Source organism: Agrilus planipennis, unplaced genomic scaffold (genome assembly GCF_000699045.2).
Source record: "Agrilus planipennis isolate EAB-ADULT unplaced genomic scaffold, Apla_2.0 scaffold362, whole genome shotgun sequence".
In the NCBI taxonomy this organism is placed as follows: domain Eukaryota; kingdom Metazoa; phylum Arthropoda; class Insecta; order Coleoptera; family Buprestidae; genus Agrilus; species Agrilus planipennis.
The window spans coordinates 112,893-133,609 of record NW_020442407.1 but is presented as its reverse complement, the minus strand read 5'-3'; the positions used below and the strand labels follow the sequence as shown (position 1 = coordinate 133,609).

The window sequence follows — 20,717 nt, the reverse complement described above, 5'->3', positions numbered from 1 at the left end:
GAGAACAGAGGATTCTATGGAAGTCAATAAAAAATAGGCGAGATAGGTTGGTAAGACACCTTCTCAGGCATGAAGGTCTAGTCAGAGACATATTAGAGGCAGAAACAGGAGTTAGAAGGGGTAGAGGTAGACATAAATTAGATTATTCTTCGCAAATAGTTAAGGATGTGGGCAGTTCTAGTTTTAGGAAAAAAAAGTTTAGCTCAGGATAGGAAAGAGTGGAGGTACGTGTCCAACCAGTCTAATGACTGATGACCTTATGATGATGATGATGATGATGTTTTCTTCATTTACCGGATAGAACAGAAATATCGCGGTATTTAGAGCATGTCGCAGAATTTATTCCGAAGAAGTTTAATAGTCTAGGGGTCTTAATAAGCTGAACCATTGGAAAGCTACCGAATTTAGATTATTTACGTTATATACGGGTGTTTTAGTGTTAAATATTTCTGATCTCAACATAAACTGTGCTAAAGATTTACTTTTGTCTTTTGTAAGTAATTTTGATAAGTAACACGGTGTAAACTCATTAATTTAAAACATCTACAATATTTTGCACATTACTCATTATGATGAAAATATGATATAAGCTGTTTTTTTCTTTGAAAGTTATTTAGGAAGACTAGTTCGGATGCTAAAAACACCTACTAAACCCTTATCGTAAGTGATTAAACGCTTATCAGAAAACCAAGGTATGTTTTATGTTCCTAACACTATAACAGAGTTACAATTTAAAAGCTATTATTTTAATTTGAATAATTTCAAGGACTATTTTATAATAACCAAAATTAGTAAAATCGGTGTCTAATGATGAGGTCACAATTTTAAAATCCATTGGCCAAAAAGATTATTTCAATTATTCATTTCCTTAAAGAGCAATACGTATATATTGATACAAACCTGGCGGCCTCCAGACACAAAATTCGCCTGTCGTCGCACCCCGCGGGGCCCAGACAGGCATCACTCGGCCAACCGGCGGACCAACTTAACTTGCTCCCAGACCAAGACGTGTAGCCTCTCCAAGTATCACTCTGACGGCCAAGGATAGGAGTAGCGGTTGCAACCCTATAAAACGCTTGAGGGTGCTAGTAACAGAGTTCTCGCTGAACAAGCGAAACTCTCCTCCGGTCTAACTACTGGACAAGTAGAGCAACCGCCCTAACTCTCTACTGAGCAAGTAGAGCTACCAGTCCTTCACACCGCAACGGCCAAGCCGAACGGACTTCGATGAACTCCCGAGACCGCCGCCGCCCCGCCGCTTGATAATCACGTCGACGCCAGACGTCCCATAAGAGCTTCCCCCAACCCGATAACCATCGCGCAGAACGAGCTCAGGGGCCTGTTAGACCTGACTAGAATACACCTACTCCACCCTCCTTGGTGGTCTTCACAAACTCCAAAAACGGTGGCAATTACGTTCCTAAAAAAAAAACTGGAACCAAAGTTTTAATCGGAGACGACCTTTCGTGCCATTTATCCACAGAATGTGTGAGACTTTGTCAAATGTATGACATAAAAATGGTATTCCTCCCATCAAATTCAACACATATAACTCAACCACATGATGTGAGTTTTTTTGGGCCAATGCAGAAACACTGGCGATGTATTTTATCAACCTGGAAATTGGGCCCAGGAAGGAGGGAGGCCTCATGTTCCCCTCGCTACTGAAAACCCTTATGATGAAATTAAAAACGAAAGGCGCAGATAATGTTGTTGCAACCAAGAAATAAAGAAGGGCTTTCGCATCAGCTTCAACAATTGCCAACAGGAGACCTGGAACCTTCACCTCTCAAAGTTCCTATTCAGCCTACGCCGACGCCACAGCCCGAACACTCAGCCAAGTCCGTAGGAAAAATTTCCATTGAAGTTCAGTGGGAATCAATGGAAAAATTGTAAATTCCATTCAAAACCATTTGGCNTTCAAATTAAAGTGCGAAACAAGAAAGACGACTATCCTATCGAACAATTGGTCAAAGACCGAAAGGATCTATTAGGAGACTTGGATCCCGCCGAAAATAATCAAGAGTTTAAGCAGATAAACAACAGTAACGATCATTCCCCTTATTCCTCCGAACCTTTAGATATTAGTAATTACGTAATAAACGAAGATCATCCTAATTTTAGTATAATCACCGAACCTATTATACCGAACGCACCACTCATCTTAGTTGAAGACGATACCGATAAGTACTTTAACATTATTAAACTCGATTTTGTAGATATTGAACCAGTAGATGACATAAAGCTATATGTTAGTAGAAATTATGATGATTTAGAATATCACCCTCTTAAAGATAACTTAGCAAATAAAATATCGACCATAATGACATCTTAGATATTATTTGCATGCGTACACATTTAAATTAAATATTTAATGCTTTTATATATTGTAGCGACTACGAGCGTGAGAATAGATTGGGATCGTTTTTGTGGAGAGTTAATAATGGATGAATCTCGTAAAGATCGTAACTCAAAGTGATCACTAAAGGTATTTCGAACACTATAACTAATAGATTATTTTGAATAAATTATTTGATATTGTAGCGACCACGAGCGTGATTGTGTGCGATCGAGCATACGTGTGTGTGAGCGGCTTATCGATTCGCCGACTAGCCGCGGCCGCTTTTCTTCATGTGCGCCGTATCTGTAAGCGTGTGTGTCGTACCTGCGTTCCGGGAAAGCAATTAAACCGTTCAAAGAAAACTAGACTTCTCTGGACTGCGGTAGAACGTTCCCGAAAGTAGGCAAGGGAGTCTAAAAAGGAAGAGACGATCGCCGAAGTGGAGTAGAAACAAATTGACTGTTGCAGAGGTGAATCAAGAGATAAATTCAAAGTAATAGAAGTGAAATAAATAGAACAGTGAATAGTAACAGTAGTGTAAATAAATAGAATAATTACCTAAGTTTAGTAGTAATTTAATAATGTTTTTAAGTTTAATAGTAATTAGTGTAAATAAATAGTTTTCTTCTTAAAATTTAATTTGTTAAACCCACGAACATTACAATATTTATAATTTCCTCTTGATACTAATTTAAGAAACGAACTACTAACTATGACTTGTCAGAGTCGTGTAAACTGTTTGAAATCCGAAAAAAGTGTAATATTAATAAAAAGGCCTTCATCAAATAAAAAAGTTAAATCTGAATGGATTCCGTACTCAGCTATTTTACAGGCTACTGGAAGTAAGTATATATATGTAGAAATGTTGAGCATGATAAAGATCATCTTCATAAATAAATTATGTTGATTTCTTTTCGTGTCATAAGGTTATGAAGCAATGTGTGAATTGAAGAAGGAACGAGAAACCGAACTAGTGACTAGCATCAAAGACAGTCAACGGCCATCACGGAATTTAGCGAACAAAGGTAACAAGAAAGATGGTATGCAAGAGGCAGAGCCGAATAGAACGCCGGAGCTGGACAAAAACGATCTACCGATTGATAAAATTCATTCAAAGTTGGGTAAAAAAAGGTAATAGTATTTCAATGTTGTGACTTTAAATAATGCATAATAATATTTTTTTTATTGGTAGAGCTCGTTGATGAAGTATTAAAAAAAATCTCTACTAAAACCTAACAATTTTCATATTTGTGTAGTTGCTTTGCTTATAGTTTTTGCAGCATTAATTTCAACAAAATTAATTTCAATAATTTTTTTTTCTATGATTCCAAAATAAACATTAAAGAAAAAAGGATTGCTTTGTAAAGGAGCAGAAAAACATTGTTCAGATTTCCTAGAAAAAATAATTTAAAACTATGTAGCTGTTGTCTGCTCCTTTTTGAAAAATATACATTTACCAGGGCTGGGATTATGCCTGCTAACTTTCTCTTTGGGACATTATAGATTATATGCAGGCAGATGGAAACTTGAAAACAAGTGGCAATAAAAAAAGGTTCAAGGAGGAGGTAGGCAGTTTCTCAAACAGAATTTCAGAAAGAGAAGTACATTTGTTTCTTTCAAGACGAGTAGGCGCTCTCGTATCGGGTTTGTAATTCAAGGAGTATAATTTTGGGAAATCTGCACATAAACAGGGTTATGTGTAGGTTAAGGTTTTATACATTAAGTTTTTGTAAATAGTGTTGTGTTTTTGAAAATATAAACCTTTAACGCAAGAAGGGTCTTTAATTTGACAATACTAGTCCATTGGTTCATCCTGAGCTAACGAGATGATGTGTAGCGAATTACGCACAATCCCTAATTGCATAGTCAAAACTGACTCCAATGGTAGTATAATAATTAAATAATAATTACGTCAGTGAAATTAAATGAGACCAAAAAAAATTTTGCTTTAGACATTTACGATCTTGATATCGAAATATTACAAATAGATAAAACACAATTAGTTCGTTTTAACTCAAAATCCACAAACCAGGAGTAGCTGCTCAAATTAAAAAGATGCTGGATCAAAAGATAATTAGGCCAAGTTTTTCCCCGTGTTCATGCCCAGTCTTGGTAGTTCCTAAAAAAATCGACGCATCCGGCAAACAGAAATGGAGAGTCGTCATTGACTATAGAAAGTTGAATGAAAAGACCATTTCTGATAAATATTCGTTGCCGAACATCACCGAGATCCTTGATAACTTGGGACGCAGCGCTTATTTTACAACGTTGGACTTGACCCCTGGGTTCCACCAAATCGAGGTTGAAGGGGAATCGATCCAGAAAACAGTTTTTAACACCGAGCAAGGACATTTTAAATTTTTGCGGATGCCTATTGGCCTTAAAAATTCACCGTCCACTTTTCAACGAGTCATGGACAATGCGTATAGAGTCGTTTGAAATCCTGAAGAAGAGCCTAACGTGCAAACCGATATTACAATATCCTGATTTCGAAGAGCCATTCAACTTAACCACAGATGCCTCCAGAATTGCAATTGGTGCAATTCTGTCACAAGGACCGATTGGCAAAGATCTCTCAGTAGCCTATACATCCCGTACCCTAAACAACGCAGAAACCCTCTACTCAATAACTGAACACGAGCTTTTAGCTATAGTCTGGGCCTGCAAACACTTTCGTCCCTATTTATTTGGTCGAAGATTCAAAATAATAACCCACCATCGTCCATTCAGCTGGTCATTCAGCATCAAATGTCCTGGAAGTCGTATAACCCGCTGGCGATTAAAACTGGGGGAATTTGATTATGAAATCATCTACAAAAGCGGTACCCTCAATAGGAATGCATTCAAATTAAAGTGCGAAACAAGAAAGACGACTATCCTATCGAACAATTGGTCAAAGACCGAAAGGATCTATTAGGAGACTTGGATCCCGCCGAAAATAATCAAGAGTTTAAGCAGATAAACAACAGTAACGATCATTCCCCTTATTCCTCCGAACCTTTAGATATTAGTAATTACGTAATAAACGAAGATCATCCTAATTTTAGTATAATCACCGAACCTATTATACCGAACGCACCACTCATCTTAGTTGAAGACGATACCGATAAGTACTTTAACATTATTAAACTCGATTTTGTAGATATTGAACCAGTAGATGACATAAAGCTATATGTTAGTAGAAATTATGATGATTTAGAATATCACCCTCTTAAAGATAACTTAGCAAATAAAATATCGACCATAATGACATCTTATTCGACAGTAGATACTGATATTTTCATTCTAAACCATACCAATAATGCTGAACTTGTGCGAACCGATAGTTTTGTAAAACAGTTATACCAAATACCAAATAATCTGAAAGTAATAACAAAAGCATTTAATCCTTTAAATCAAGATCAAATATATGATCTAATAAAAAAATACTGTAATGTTCGTGGGTTTAACAAATTAACTTTTAAGACTCACAACGACAAAAACTATTTATTTACACTAATGATTATTAAAGGACTTAAAAACACTACTAAGTTATTACCAACTTAAGTAATTATTCTATTTATTCACTGTACTGTTGATATATCACCATTCACTGCGCTGTCAATTTATTTCTAGATTCACTTCTGCAACGGTCAATTTATTTCTACTCTTTCACTTCTACAACAGTCAATTTATTTCTACTCTCTTGGCGATCGTCTGTTCCTTTATACACTCTTTTGTGTCCTTTCTGGAACTTTCTTGAGCCGTCCGGAAAAGTTTCGTTTTCTTTGAACTGTTTAATTGTTTTCCCGGAACGCAGGTACGACACACACGTTTACAGATACAGCGCACATGAAGAAAGGCGCCCGCGGCTAGTCGGCAAATCGATAAGCTGCTCACACACACGTATGACCGATCGCACACAAACACGCTCGTGCTCGCTACAATACCATAGTAGTCCAGTACTTGGCCACAAAGGCATAAATGAAACGATAATTAAAATCCAACAAAATTACAAGTGGAAAAACATGCAAGAACATGTAAGAAATTTTATAAATTCATGTGAAGTCTGTCAACGGCCAAAAATTGTTAGGCGAAGTTTCGAAAGTCCATACCATCGAAACCATTTGAAAAAGTGAACATTGATATAGTAGATATCGCGCTTAATTAACAAACTCGACATGTTCTTACCATTCAAGATCAATTAACTAAATATGTACAAGCGTACCCTCTTAAAGGGAAATCAGCCGAGGACGTTACGAATATTTTATTAAAATACTTTAGTTCATTCGGAATACCAGAAGGATTACATTGGGATCAAGGCACGGAATTTTAGAATAAAACTGTAAAAACGATAGAAAAATTGTTAACAACAGACCATACGTTTTCCGTGACATATCACCCCCAATGCAACGCAGTGGTAGAGAGGTTTTATGCGCGCTTAAAGGAAACTTATCGTTCGTACATGCTACAGAAAAATTGTGATGGTAAATATTGGAAAACAGCAATCCGGTTGGCAACCTTAGCTTATAACATTGCACAACACTCAGGCACAGGTTTTACACCTTATGAACTACTGTTCGGAAATAAACACAGAGACCCTTTTCAAAAAATAAAATCCAGAAATATTTTAGCAAGCGAGTACGCGAATAAGATTAGCAATATCTTAAATATAGTTAGAAGACAGTCCATAGTAATTTAAAGAGGTACAAGGAAAAACCAAACAAAGACATGATGAAAACATTAAACCCCTTCCAAAGTACGAGGTAGGTGATAAAATTTTAGTAAAGAATCCTTTAATAAACAAAGACAGTAGTGACCCCATCTGGGAAGGCCCCTTCGAAATAATTATCAGACAAAAATTTTGAAATTGGTAAGCAAAAACGTAATAGAAATACCATCATTAATATAGAACAAATCAAACCATTTAAAAGAAACATTCCTGTTGCGGGATACTAACCAATAGCCATAGAAATTACTTCCCTCAACAAAACAGTTGTTTACTTCCATAACACGGGTCCACTCCTTGTTTCCAACTCCCAGTGGAAAATCATACTCGTAAAGGACACTAAACAAATTGTTGAGTCGCATTATACATTTTAGTATTTGTATATTTTCCGGCATTTATTTTTATAGTTCTAGTGGATTAGTCATTTTATTATTATTTCAGTATTTTCAATGGATACATTTTACAGCAGTAAATTTGGGAACTTGTAGTTTGCCGACCATCGAAATTCAAAAGGTTTATTGACCATTGTGTCATGTTTCACACGAATATTCAGTTCTTCCGTTCGAACACTTATTTACCCCAATAAAATTCAATTGGGTTTTCTCTTGGGTCTATTTCCCAGAAGTCAAGGCAAACTGCAAACTTTCTAAAGATGCGTTGTACGTGTGTCGGTACCCCAAGTACCGGTTGCTGCCCTGCTGGTACTCCCTGTATCTTTCTACTCCTCTGTATCTCTGTCTTCATTTCCTAACAAATCACGATCTTCTACCTTTTCTCTAATCAAACAACCTTTTCCAATTTGAATTTCATTCCACCCCCAAACTATTTCCTCCACTTTTCTATTTTTCTAATTTTCATGAGTTCAGTCATTCTTCGATAGTTGCAATTTGGCCTTCAATAAAATCAATCATTCGCTCTTTTCGTTCGTGTTATATTTTCATTCATTCCAGTTATACAGTCCACTCTCTAAATAAGTTAAGTTTTTTTTTGTTAAGTTGTTTTATTAGTGTTTGTTAATCATTAGTTAAGTGTTGTTAATAAATAGTTCAAAATCAAGTGCAGCATTACAACACCAATTACATTTGCGTTATTCCTAAAACTGGTCCCTACAGCTACATAAAAGTCGTCAAACTACGGCGACAACACAAATCTTTGATCGAGTTCAATTGGTTAAACCGTATTATAATAAGTTAACTATATAAGAAGCTAAAAATAAATATGAGATTAGTTCGTATCATAAGTTAACGTTAGGAAAAGCCATTAGAGAACTAGAAGATGATTTCAATAAAATTTTACAAATTTATGTTGATAAAAGACAAAAACACGCGTGGTTTTCACTTATTGGAAAAGCTTTCCGTACCGTTTTCGGAAACTTGACGAAGACGACTCTGAGTTTTACTACAATGCCATCGAATCGATTCAAAAATCAAACCAAGATACACTGAAATTGATGAAAGAGCAAGCTCATATTACCATGTCAACTTTAAGCACTTTAAACAATACCATCATCTCAATTAACAAAAATGAACAGATTATAAAGAAAAATTTTGAAAACCTAGAAAAATGGGCATCCAATCTAGACGATGTTAATACAAAACATAGCTACTCCGTAAGCATACTCGACACGACTCAATTAAATTCAGAGATAGTTGCAATCCTTAATCGAGAAATAAGTGACATTTTAAATCTTGGTACTTACGCCAAAATGGGAATGTTACACCCCAGTGTAATTGAACCACGTATATTAGTAAAGAAACTAAAATCTGTACAATCTGAATTAACAGAACATAAATTACCATTTGAAGTAAACCTAGATGCTGTTCATTCTGACTTTGCAATTATAAAGCCGACAGTCTATATTAATAAAAATAAAGTAATTATAATTTTAAACTACAAAAGCGGTACCCTCAATAGGAATGCATTCAAATTAAAGTGCGAAACAAGAAAGACGACTATCCTATCGAACAATTGGTCAAAGACCGAAANTTACCGGTGTTGATCTTCGGTTTAACGATATTGGTTCCTACAATATCTGTCGATCACTCCACTTATTTCAACAGGTACTGTTTCAGAATTTACCTTTCGGGTTACAGCCTCCTGTCTATCTTTGATGAAATAGAATTCTTCACCATTCAGTCTCAGAACGCGTCTTCTTAAATTCATGTCAAAATCCTGTTTTTGTAAAACTTCTAGCCTAAGAATTACGTTATCTTCAATATCTGCCACAAACACTCGATGGTCAAAGACAGTCTTACCAATTTCAAATGACGCGTTAGCTTCGCCATGAACAACCGCTTTTTCTCCGGTAGCCGTACGCAGAACCCACTTAGTTGACATGACCTGGTTAGAACCCTCGCCTACGCTGGGTTTTACTATGCTCCAAGTAGCCCCAGTGTCCAAAAGAAACACGCATCTTCGCCTATTTATTTTTCCACCTAGGAGTAGACTGTCATTCTGGTGCTTCAAGGTCTTCGTAAATGCGATAAATTCGGGGTCTTTTTGTCCGTAGGTCAACGTTCGCCCCGTTACGTCGAGCCTATCTAGTTTTCCTGCTGCTGACGTCGAGTACTTGGGGAAGGAGTACTTTTCCTACATTGCCTCCTCCACCTAGTTCGCCGCAATTCCCACATCTTAGCTTTCGAGTTTCTTTATCGAACTTACAGATGATTCGGCAGACGGTTTCTTCTAAAGATTCTGACGAATCCGTTTCTCCACACAGTAGCCGCACCTTTCACTATTTGCTATAGGCCCGTTTAACACTTTCGTACTCCAATGCACGACCAATGCATCATAGCATCATCATCATCAATGCATCATCTCTAGCATAGTAAAAAATTGTTTATTACTCCTAAATGAAACTGGAGTTAAAGTTATATCCTTAACTTTCAATAGAGCAGCTTCTAATATGGAATGGCTTCTATTTTAGGAGCTAATTTAAACCACAATACAATGAAACCTTATTTTCTACATCCAGCTATGCAAGAAGAGGTATTTTTAATACTAGATCCTTGCCACATGTTAAAATTAATTAGAAACACTCTTGGCGAGTGGACAAACTTCTGTGACCAAGAAAATAATCTCATTGACTGGAATTCTTTTAAACATCTAGTAGATCTACAAAACCACCAAGGTTTGCATTAATTAACAAATCAACATATTCATTATGAAAATGAAAAAATGAAAGTGAGGCTAGCTGCACAAACTTTCAGCTCAAGTATAGCTGATGCTCTTGAGTATTGTATGAAAGATTTACAGCTACATAACTTTAAAAATGCAATTGGAACTATTAATTTCTGTAAAATGATAGATAAGATTTTTGATCTATGTAATACTAGAAATACCCTCAGTACAAATCCATTTAAGAAAAGTTTATCCCATTATAATTTGAACTTTTTTTTGCATCAGTGCAATTAATTATACTACTAATTTAAAACTTATTAATGGTGAACCGTTAATCTACAGCAGAAGAAAAACAGATTTCGTGGGATTTATTTTAAATATGCACTCCATACTTGGAATTGTTGAAAAATATGTTGTACAACGAAAATATTTGTCCTATTTGTCCAAGATCATTTAGAGTTCTTTTTCTGCGCAATTAGACCAAAAAGTGGCTTCAATAATAACCCCACTGCAAGTCAGTTTCAGTCTGCTTATAAGCGACTACTGTCTCATGTACAAATAAGCAGCTCTTCTAATGCCAATTGGTTACCGCAAGATACTACGTGTTATATTGGTGACTTTTAGCTGGTTACGTTGCCAACCTGTTAAGTAGGGAGTTTAACTCGGTCAGGTCAGTAGCACAAAAAGAGGGAGACAAGGTGGTCGGATTGTAACAAGCACGGAATAAACCGCAATATATTTAGTACAATAGCGAATCTTTATAGCCGGACACCTTCAAAACCCTACAAATACAACACTACGAACATTTTACACGTAGCATCAACTTATAAGCAACCACCACCAGACGATTCCTTTGATGCAATTTCCGATGTAGACAACGTCAATTTTAATGATGAGAAGAGCTAATGCTAAGTGACATTAATTTGCAGTACAGAAATGATGTAATTGAGCACATTTCTGGAAATGTTGTACGAAAATTACAAAAGAACATTCACTGCGAAGTATGTTTATCTCAACTTACCGAAGACGTATTATATTTCTTAAATATGAAAAATAGAAGAGGTCTACGTAAACCTTCTCGATATATTACATACATGTGCCGAATAGCTGAAAATGTTTTCAAAAAAACTACTAACTTCACTGGCAATGTTTTACGTAGAATGTTAGTTTCTGCAAAACATGAAATCAACATTGGCGGAATTTTTCCTCAACTAAATAAACACATTGTGGATCAAGACCCTTTAAACAACCATGTCTTGCAGCTAGTTGATCTAATATTGCAATATTATTTAAATATTAGGATACACCACAAAAATAAGTCTTTCAATGAAGTGATGACTAGAATTAGGCAAAAATATAATAAATTGGTACTATTTAAACACCAATAAAGTACTTTTTGTATTTAATCCAGAAATAAGTCTCTGTAACTTTATTTTGAAATAAAAAATACTGAAAAATGTTCTAAGTATTAATTTCATTATCAGCATGTATTTTCATATGAAATATAATGCATAATAATAAACTTTATCAATAAATTTTGTTAGTAACTAACTGCTTTTCCTGTTTTTCTCTCATTCAGTTTACAAAAAAGAAATGTTGATAATAATTCAGCCGTCTGTATATTTCTACTTTAATTTTTACATACTTGGAATTTAAAAGTTTTCAAGTTTAACACAAAGGTATGCTATGACAAAGGTATGAAATTCGGTATTCAATTACAAAAAATATCGTCAATAATTTGATATTTTGTAGGTGTTTATATTTCAATCGTTTTTAATATAGTATATTCATTTTGGTAATTACGTTTGCATCTTAATTAATGTAAACCGTAATTGAGAAACATGAATAAATTTCAATTTATGCCATATCTCACGTGACCGAAATACTTCTAGCTCTGTCTTACAAAGTAATCATGCAATGCATTGCTTTCGATCTTACATTGGCGTTAATCGCTTCCATCACAGCAGTGAACAAAGGCGCATCTAGTAGTTATACATTATAAGGTCATTGGAGTGAGAGGAACTTAACTTTATCTTAAGTAACTGTCTTGACTAACCAGTAATTTATGCGCTTTCAATGTATTATATTCATATTTGTATCTGTATATATANTATATATATTTGTGCTACTTTTCAACCCTCCTCTATAAATACCACTATATTCATATTAAACATTTCACTTTGATAATGGCATAACAGCCGAAACAATATTGTCATAATCCAAATAAAAATACGATGCTTATTAGGGCCCGCGATCGGCTGAAGCGAATACGAGATTTGCTAGCATGAAATCAAACCAGCAAAGCACCCGATCTCTCAAAATCTACAGGCTTTCAGAATAAGAATGGAATTTTTAAATGGCAAAAAAGCTATTGGGCATATACTAATTTAGTTTGAGAGATAGGATATGTTACACTCATTTTAACAGATAACCTACTGTTACATTAATGGATAAATGGGCTACTTACAATGTTATCAATGATACAATTCAAAACTAGCATTTAATAAAAGGATATAAAAAAAATGATTATGCATTTTGCAAACTTACCTTACTGATGGTATTTTAATTTTAGATGTCTCAGCAAAAAACAATAACAGTGCACCTTGTTTATCTGGGCCCATTTTTAGTTTATTACATTTGGAAGCTAAGGTATTAAAGTGGATTTGCTCATCTTCCTTTAACTGCTTTAAATCCACGTCCAAAGTAACTACTTGTCGCTTTTTCTCAGGAAGACTTTTAAGAACCTCATCCTTAGTGCGTCGTATCATGAAATGTTTACTTAATATTAATTCTAGTTCTTGAAGATTTGACTTTCCAGTTGCATCCCAACCAAATTTAGTTGCTTTTGCATCGCAATATCTTTTACTGTATTCATAGAAACTACCAAAAAATTTGTGATCGATCAGAGAAAGCTGAGAGTACAGCTCACTAGGCCTAGAAAGGGCTGGTGTTCCACTTAATAATATTACCCTGCGAGCAATTTTGCACAATTCTATTGCAGCCTTTGTACATTTTGCTTTAAAATTTTTTAATACATGGGATTCATCAATAATAATGATACCAAATCGTTTTTCAACCAGTTTTGATAAAGCTCGAGTCATCATGTCATGACTAGTGATCAAGATTCTTGTGTCACCTATATAATCTTTTGTTGAAACCATATATTGTGTATCCATAATAGAAACAGAAGGTAAAAATTTATGAATTGTTTCTTCCCAGATATTTCTGAAAATGATAAATGTAATTAGTACCATTGTCTAAAATCAATCTTTATGTGTATTATAATTATACTTTGTGGATGAAGTTGTTACTATTAAAATAGGCCAGTCATCTCTATAATAGTCAGCTATTGCTAAGGCCTGAAATGTTTTACCAAGACCCATATCATCAGCGATAAGACATCTTCCATTTTTATCTATTCCAAAACTATGTCATTAAATTAATATGAGAAATAAAAATCACTGTTTTATACTTACTAAACACCTTCTTTCTGAAATGGCATCAAAGCATTTTGTAATTTAGAATCAATTTTGCTTAGATCAATTTTTGAATTGTCAAGTTTAGCCATATGAAAAGAGTTAACAACAAACTGGGGTAAACCTATAGTTATCACATCAGGTTGTAATAGCAGTAATTTTGTATGTAACATATTGTAATGATTAATACCGAAATACCATATTTTAGTTTTGGCATCTAAAAGAATCATTAATAGTCAGATAGAATGTTGTAAAATAATAATATACCGTATGATCTGGATGGAATAGTTTTAAATAATTCTAAAGATGGTCCATGAAATGAAGACATTTTCACAGCAAATCTTTGATCACTTATCAAATGAAAACTAACAGTAATTGGAGTTTTGTTTGCAGCGGAATAGAACTGTTGAGATTTTTTATAAGGCGATGAAGCAACAACTCTAACAGAATTACTTCTTTTCCATGATGACTTTATATCACCATCATTACAAACGTTTTGGTAATTGTTGTTCACAGATGCTAATCTAGGTACTTCTGTAAAACTGCGTTGCATAGAACTGCAATTCGGTCGGTTTGTTTCACTTGATATTTCTTTCTTACGATTAGACAATTTTAAAAGAGCTAGTTTTCTTTTCTCTTCTATTTCTTCCGGTGTGCACTGCATTTCGCAATTTATAAAATACTTTTACTTAATCATTTGAAATATGAATTACTTAAATTCGCTTTTTAATTTTAAATGAAATCGGTGTGTCTAATTTTAAAAACTGCACATAAATCTATACGAATTGAGTTGTAAGGTTATAATCGGTTATAAACATCATTTAAACATGTTATAAACAAGATTACTCACTACTTATAAATAAGAAACCATACCAGACAATCCATAGACAACCATAGATAAGACACAGGGTGTTTGTGAAATAAGTAGGAAGCTTTGGAGGGTGTTAGCTGGATGCAATTATATATATGATACTCTTACATGACCAGTTTTTATAAGTGGAAACTGTTCCGACAAAGTGAAATTGGTAGCATCATTTGATATTTAAGATTTTTCAAGCATGCTCAGCATGGATAGTGTCTCCGAGACAGCAAGAGACAAAGAGAGGGGAAGGGAGGGGGGGTATATTGCTAGTAGGGGTCTAGAAAAGATGCTGACACAACGCTGCGGACTTTCAACGTTGTGCGCATGTCCGAGAAGCTACCACACATCCGAAAACTTCTCTACTCTAACTACATTACTTATAAGCTTTGAGAGATGAGGGCTTCTCCCACTACAGTCGTAACGCTTGCACATAACGCATCAAGTATAAACGAGTGATAAGTATGTAGTTGCTGTCTTCCTTGCTCGACATCGCCGCCACTTACGGGGACTAGCAATATAGGAGTATTAGGTATATGGAATAAATACAGTTGTCACCGTTGCCCAGGGCGGTCCTTGTTTACGTGACGTGGACCTAGCCCCATTTCCACCCTGTATCTGCAGAACTGCAATCGAACAAGGACATAAATTTTATTCCACGGATGGTCTACATGGCGCCTTTTTGCTTTTGGCATAAATAGTTCTGATGGCGTAATTATTTATCAGTAAAAAAAAATAACGAATATTTGTACATTACTACACATTTATACAATAAAAATAATTTACACTACTTTCATGCTATACTATCGGTCACACATTCATACATTCATACATTCATCTATTACAATTAACTAAGGAGTAGATATTTCTTGCGCGGTTTTGTGGCGGCACTCGCGGTCACTAACATTGATAATAGTTCGTATATCTACGGACTATTAAAAATTGAACGGCGCACTCTTGGGGTCTTTGACGAAAAGGCAGTGGAGAGAGCAGAGGAGGCACAAGCGATGGTAACGGCACTAGTGATTAGTCCGGCGGCGCTCGGAACGCCTCGGGAGTCGACACCGTAGGCGGGCGTCGGGACGTCGGCCTCCCGGCGGCGGACAGGAGGGGGCTGAGCACAAGCTTGGTGTATAGTGCACTCTAGACCCGCTAAGAAATCATCTAAAGCCTGATGAAACGCCTTTCCAAACGTCCTGGGTGTCGTCTCCTTTCCTAGCCCCGTTGGCGACGCTGACGATATACTTTGGCGGAGCGGCCTGCTTGTAGCACAGGTCATAATAACGTGGTAGCTTATTAGCTAAATGTAGGGTTAGTAATTGCGAAAGCTAAGGTTGGTAGCTACAAGAGATAATGGTAGGATTGGTTCTAGTTCTGCCTTTTTTTTGTTTAATTTTTCTTCGAGGAAAGGAAATCTTCAAACACCCCCTGAGGAGGGATAGTGTCGGATTCGTCGAAGCGTCTATCGAATAAAACCCGTCCTCGAGTAGGGAGATCAACCTGGAGGTTATACATCCCAGCAAAGGTTCAATGGGAAGAGGTTGGGAGCGCGAAGGGGATTGAGTGTAAGAAACGAAGCATTTGGTCAGAAAGTGGAATGCTATGGGAATCAGTGGCCCACCTCTGATGAGTTGGATGGACCCCGCGCTAAAAAAGCGAAACTAGGAATGAGCGGCAGGGAAGCAACTCAAAGTAGAAGGTAGCAGGGTCTTCTAAAACAGTTGTTTGTTTTAGGGGCGAATTCAGAAAGTGACGAGATAGACGGGTTTGGATGACCTGAAACTGAGGTCCGTAGATTTGCCGCAAATCTGATTGCAGCCTTGGGGAATGAAGGTTGACCAGATTTTTTCAGAATTTAGGTGTTTCTGATGAACCAGGTGTACTTGAGTGCGGTACGAATCCGCATGTAGGTGCCTTTAAAAATTTGTAAACGATCGGAATCGGAGCAGGCCTAAATGGGAATAACGTAGGAGCAAATACATCTGATAATTGCGTTGAAAGCACGGATTTTTGATAAAGGCGGATGGATTCAACTACTTTGCTCAGTGAACTGAGCAGGCTAATGGGCCCGTAGCCTGAGGGAGAGCTGGGGTCCTATTTTTGGGAAGACATATGACAGTGGCTTTTTTTCAGACCAGGGGATGTGCTGTTATGTGTTTCGATGTCAGGACCTTTAGGACACCGTTGGGAATTCCGTTTGCGTTAGCGGTTTCTCTCTTTTCCAGAGATCCGATAGTGAGGAAGATTTCACGAGGGCACGTCTTTGTTTCGCTAGTGAAAGACGGCAAGATCCACAGGGCTGGGACGTGGGGGGCACTGAAGACCTGAAGTCTATATGGAGCCGTTTTGTTTTAGCGACGGGAAATGTGAGGCTGTTTCGAAGAGAGCGGATCACTTACCAAGTTATTTTGGAATGTGTTTCGGTCTGAGCGACGTAAACATCGTAAGTGTCGCTGCGGAATTCGGTAAGGCGAGTTTTAAGTTGTCGCTGAAGAGCGTTTCGATAGGCATGCGGGATGAAGGTGTTTTTTTCTACAGACTGCTGGTTTTTTTATACCTCCAGTCTAATGGATGAAATTTAAGCACGTTCGACAAGTCAGGTTACTGACAGATTCCGTTGTCACCCGCGAGCCGGTCCCTCACAGCGTTTTTTTAAGACCGACGGCGCTAGTTATCAGATCCGTATGATGCCATTTGGGCTAAAGAAGAACATTCCAAAAGTTGACGGCCCAATAAGTTCTCACGTGACACCTACACAACTTCACACTAGCTTACTTGGACGACATCATAGTCTATTTCCACTCACACGAAGAACACGTCCGGCATTTGAGATTGGTTTTGGAAAGGCTTCTCACCCATGGATTTTGCGTCGGTCCCGAGAAATGCCAGCTGACCCGACCCGAGATTGAGTACCTCGGACATCGTGTCACAGCGGACGGGAATTGGCCGACCGAACACCATCTCAATCAGATCCGAAGCTTGTCGCTACATCCTAGACTTTGCCGAGATAACAGCCTCTCTGATAAAGGAAAAATGGAGGTGGGACCAAAAGGCCAATTAGGCATTCCTGGACTTGAAAGAAGTGCCATTCAGCCCCTCCGGCTATCCCGGCCCAACCCGAATCTCACCTACGTGCTCCGGACGGTCGCCAGTTATGTTGGAATCGTCGCCGTATTGTATCAGTTAGACCAGGACGGTCAACGGCACGTACTCTTGTTCGCCAGCACTTGACTCAGCCATGCTGAACGCCGTTATCACTGTAATGGGCTCGAATGTCTGGGCGATCGTTTATTCTCCGGACGGATAATCAGGACTTGTTCTGGCTACAGAAATCATAGAAGGAAAGGTCAAGTTCACGCGCTGGTTCTACAAAAGTTCAGTTTCATAGGACGCTCTTTCTTAAGGGGATAGGAGTAATGACACCGCAATCTGGTTCCAAGTATAACAAGGTACAAAGGCAGGAACCTGCATGCACTCCGTCACATGGGAATGTACTGTGGTTTATTCATAATCAGTAAAAATAGATATACAGTTTTTACAAATAATTTAACACTTCTGCAGCAGTATTGATGTGATGCATATCTTTCTGTACTAAGTCGCTTTAATAAAAATTGTTCAATTTTTAAAAATCATTTTTAGGTTACTAAAATCGTAACTAGTGTTTAATAAAATTCTTCGTTTACACGTTTGTTTCACTTATTAAGTTTTTAAAAAGTTGACATCAAGAAATAAACTTTTATTTAAATAACTAACCGGGAGTACAAATTCGTGTTATATGCGTAACTACTAAATGGCACTAAAGTAATTATCGATGAGATAAAATTTAACAAGGCACATATTCTTACAAAAATCATTTGTTTATGTATTCTTTGTAACACATGAGCAGCAGTCAATTTGTGTAATCAATTTTTTTTAAACAATTAAGTCCTATACTAGAGGTATATATGTATATACAAATAAGTCCAATCCAGAAAAAATTGTGTATAAAAATATATAGACTAGATTAATAGGTAACGAAGATGATCGCCTTTTTGTCAAATCAAACGATATTGTCTTCTGCGGCGATGGCTAATCTTTTTTGTATTTGGTCAAATCTCTCAAGGTATTGGGTTAATATGAAATTTGGTGAACCAGGAGGACAGGAACAGTTCCCGCCATTACTGAAAAAAAGGGCAAAGATACTTCAGGCAGTCAAAAACAATCAGAAAATGAAATCGTCACTTGTGACGCTTCATTAAATAATTAATGTGTAGTACGATTCTCAAACAATACAACGAAATAATTTACGATAATAAAGAACTATATTTTTGGACAACCTCCAGAACAATATGGTCTTTTAATATTTTTAAAGCGAAATTTTCATAGAAATTTTATTTTAATTTTTTCTTTATTTAAATCTATTTGAAACTGTAAATTTCAGAATTAGCCATTGTTGTAAACCGTCTATCACAGGAAATACATCATTAGTCTGACTATTGCATGTGGGCAGTAGACATTGATCCATCCTCTTTCCAAAAATATTTTTTAATAATAAAAAACCACGTTACTCTGGTATCCTTTGCATGTGGATCAAGCTAGCTTTTTTCAAGATCCGCCTCCCTTATAGACTCATATGGTTTATACACAGCTTCTTATAAATACATCCAAGTGTTTAAATAAACAAAGTATCTGCTACTAGTGTGTCCGGTTAAATAGAATTGGTATGTTACATACATCTTAAAAAGTTACAACAGCGTGGACAGCCTAGTGGAAGGGTTACTCACCTATATGCTGTGCCGTAACGCTGTTCATTTGTTGAGCAAAAATCGATATACCAATAAGCGATAATGATACTGTGATATCACCGTGAAATTTGTCATTTTGATTTTAATGTGAAATGGTTCAAATTATTAACTGTGGCGAACGAAGGCTATTGGTTTTTTGCGTAAATATTTTGTATACATATTTTTTCTAATTTTTTTTCTTTTATATAATATTTAATATTTCATCAATGTAGATTTTTCCCTTGAATACCTTACCTCAAATTGTATACTGTTCTCTTCAATTCTACGTATTTCTGTAAATTCGTGTCTTCAACCCTTATTGCCACACTTTGTCTATCTTGAATATTCTATCTCTTTTTACTAACACTTTCCTACTATAAATACTCTTAAAATCCCTATTGATTCAATTCATTTGTATTCTCTATGTTCGACAGTTGTTTCTACATTTAGAAGGTTCTCTTTTTGTGTTCTATATTGTTATTTTTATTATTGTTATTGTTATTTCTTTGTGTGTCTTGGCTATTGAATTTTTTTCATCTATTTGTTTTATTCTTTAATTTGTTGTTGGTACATAAATTTTGTTAATCATTAAATAGTGTTTTTTTTAATTTTTATTAATAATTAATCAAAAGATAAAAAGCAAATGTTAATTTCACTGCTGTAGACGGCGAAATCATTGATTTAATAGAAAATAACCTGTAAAATAATACTCGCAAAATAGCAGGAAACGTTGGCTCCTCTCATGTGACTGAATGACAAATTTTAAGGGAACAGTTGGTGTATAATTATTATTTACAGCGAGAGCAAGCTTTGGTTGAAACTGACGTTCAGCTGCAAGTTAGTTTGTGTCAGTGGTATTAATAAAAAAAAACTGTAGAGCCTATTTTTTTCATAGGTTGTTGTTTACACAAAAATGTTGCTTCACGAGGAAGAGAATTTTCAATTTTCGCAAAAATCACTATTGGTGTGACGCAAATCTGCATGGCGTATCTATATCATTTGTGATTTTACGAACGGTTTTTGGTAAATAAATATATACACATACTTACACTATAAAAATTGTTAGAAATTAAAATTCCGCACTAAAAGACAGGCTTCGAGATGTCTACCGAAATTATTTTTGAATCTAACAAAAACACACGGCATTTGAGGTATTTAGCTTTTAGCGATCATCATGAGGTCATACATTTAGGTATGGTATATACCCAGTTTCATACAACCCCATACAAAGAAATCCAACGGATTTAGATCCAGAGTACGCGCCAGACAGTACAGGGTCCGCATGTCCAGACCACCGTTCGGAGAACTGCTCGTTAAGAAATTCATACGCTTGTCTTGCAATGTGAATGGATGCACTATTATGCAGAAAAAACAAACGTCCACGGAGTTGCAACGGTACATCATCAAGTACATTCGGCAAAATTACTTGTAAAAAAGTCAAATAAGTCGT

The 20,717-nt window shown here is 36.2% G+C and overlaps 2 protein-coding genes across 5 annotated transcripts in view; both read right to left on the bottom strand.

Annotated features, from left to right (window-relative positions):
• Window positions 1–1,266: 1,266 nt before the first annotated feature.
• Window positions 1,267–14,722, bottom strand: LOC108743132 (SWI/SNF-related matrix-associated actin-dependent regulator of chromatin subfamily A-like protein 1). Its single transcript, XM_025980149.1, has 5 exons — window positions 14,496–14,722; window positions 13,646–13,862; window positions 13,461–13,595; window positions 12,717–13,394; window positions 1,267–1,420 (listed from the first exon to the last, which is right to left on the bottom strand). Exons 2-5 carry the CDS (start codon window positions 13,816–13,818, stop codon window positions 1,267–1,269), a joined length of 1,140 nt encoding a protein of 379 aa, XP_025835934.1. The 5' UTR covers window positions 13,819–13,862; window positions 14,496–14,722.
• A 3,503-nt stretch (window positions 14,723–18,225) lies between these two features.
• The window catches only part of LOC108743133 (myosin-4), a 41,520-nt gene continuing 39,028 nt past the window's right edge, over window positions 18,226–20,717 (bottom strand). For all 4 annotated transcript variants that reach the window (XM_025980150.1, XM_018478589.1, XM_025980151.1 and 1 more), the window contains one exon: window positions 18,226–18,664. In XM_025980150.1, the coding sequence (XP_025835935.1) occupies window positions 18,544–18,664 (121 nt within the window). In that variant the 3' untranslated portion in view covers window positions 18,226–18,543. The remainder of the gene's footprint in view (window positions 18,665–20,717) is intronic.